The sequence below is a fragment of the Pundamilia nyererei genome, unplaced genomic scaffold (assembly GCF_000239375.1).
Source record: "Pundamilia nyererei isolate P.nyererei 1_Seehausen unplaced genomic scaffold, PunNye1.0 scaffold00520, whole genome shotgun sequence".
NCBI classification, from domain to species: domain Eukaryota; kingdom Metazoa; phylum Chordata; class Actinopteri; order Cichliformes; family Cichlidae; genus Pundamilia; species Pundamilia nyererei.
The window spans coordinates 1-1,134 of record NW_005187921.1 but is presented as its reverse complement, the minus strand read 5'-3'; the positions used below and the strand labels follow the sequence as shown (position 1 = coordinate 1,134).

General features: G+C 41.4%; 1 protein-coding gene across 1 annotated transcript in view; it reads right to left on the bottom strand.

Moving 5' to 3' along the window:
* mettl22 (methyltransferase 22, Kin17 lysine) overlaps positions 1 to 1,097 on the bottom strand; it is an 8,155-nt gene extending 7,058 nt beyond the window's left edge. The window contains exons 1-2 of the mRNA XM_005754196.1: positions 705 to 1,097; positions 286 to 430 (exon numbers count right to left, since the gene is read on the bottom strand). Of these exons, the coding sequence (XP_005754253.1) occupies positions 286 to 430; positions 705 to 779 (220 nt within the window). The 5' untranslated portion in view covers positions 780 to 1,097. The remainder of the gene's footprint in view (positions 1 to 285; positions 431 to 704) is intronic.
* Positions 1,098 to 1,134: the final 37 nt, after the last annotated feature.

Below are 1,134 nucleotides of genomic sequence, written 5' to 3'. Positions count from 1 at the left end.
AAGCTCTAAACAAACAGTCAAATATTTGTTATTCGATCTAAGTCCTGGACAGAGTGTGAAATAAGAACGAACTGTTAGGTAAGTTTGCACTGCCCACAGCAGCTAACAGTGGTTTTCACTAACCCCCATCTCCTTGTTTGCAATCTTTATTTTCCTTTCACTGGATAACAAAACAAAGCCCACAGTGCGAGCACTCAGCATCCGATATGTTGCTGTTAGTTTGTAAATGTTGTTTTCAGTGTTTAAGTTTAACAACAGAAGAGTACGTGCTTCAAGGTATCGTACCTGTGCAGTAGACTGTTTTAGCTATGGTTGCTGTGATGATGCTGGTTAAGCCTGTCCCTGCTCCTAGTTCTAGGACTGTAGCTCCTCTGAACATGACTGGGTTTGAGAGGATGAAGTCCACCATGAATAATGCCCCACGCCACACCTGACGTGAGCAAAGAAGACATGAGCTGATGCTGTATTTGACTCCAACTGATTATGCAAAGAATTTCATGGTATACTTCAGGAATACACTTCCATTAATATAAGATAAATACTAATGGATGTAGACAATTTTCAAAAAGTCCGTCTAATCCAATTTATTTTCTGGCTTTAACAGATAGATGCAGTGGAGACTGACAGGAAACAGAGAGAGGGGGAGACATGCAGCACAGGGCTGCGGGTCAGACTCGAACCCAGGCCGGGTTGAATAAACTCACCTGTTTGCCAACATCCTCCATGGGTGTGGCCATCGTGTGCTCTGTGAATAGATTGGACACATTTATTAAACACATCCAAAAACTCTCCTCGTGTCTCCAGGTCTGTGGACATGACCCTGTTATGACACTACTGTCACCTTCCCTCAACTGACTGATAAAGTTTGTGTGTTTGTATCCAGCAGCTGTTTTAATAAACAGCTCTGTCAATGAGTGAACAGCATGGGCTCAGGAGATGGAGCAGAAAAACAAACAGTGAATATGAGTTTAAGGAGGCTTGTAGTAGAAAGTGTTTGAACAGAGTAGAAAGTCCTACATAAGGACCTGTCCAGTCTATTTATCACCTAGGATGTCAGACTATTCATTTTTTTTTTATTAATTTAGTCTTAAATTAAAGAAAAAATGTGCAGGTGCTGGTCTGTGTATGAAGTAT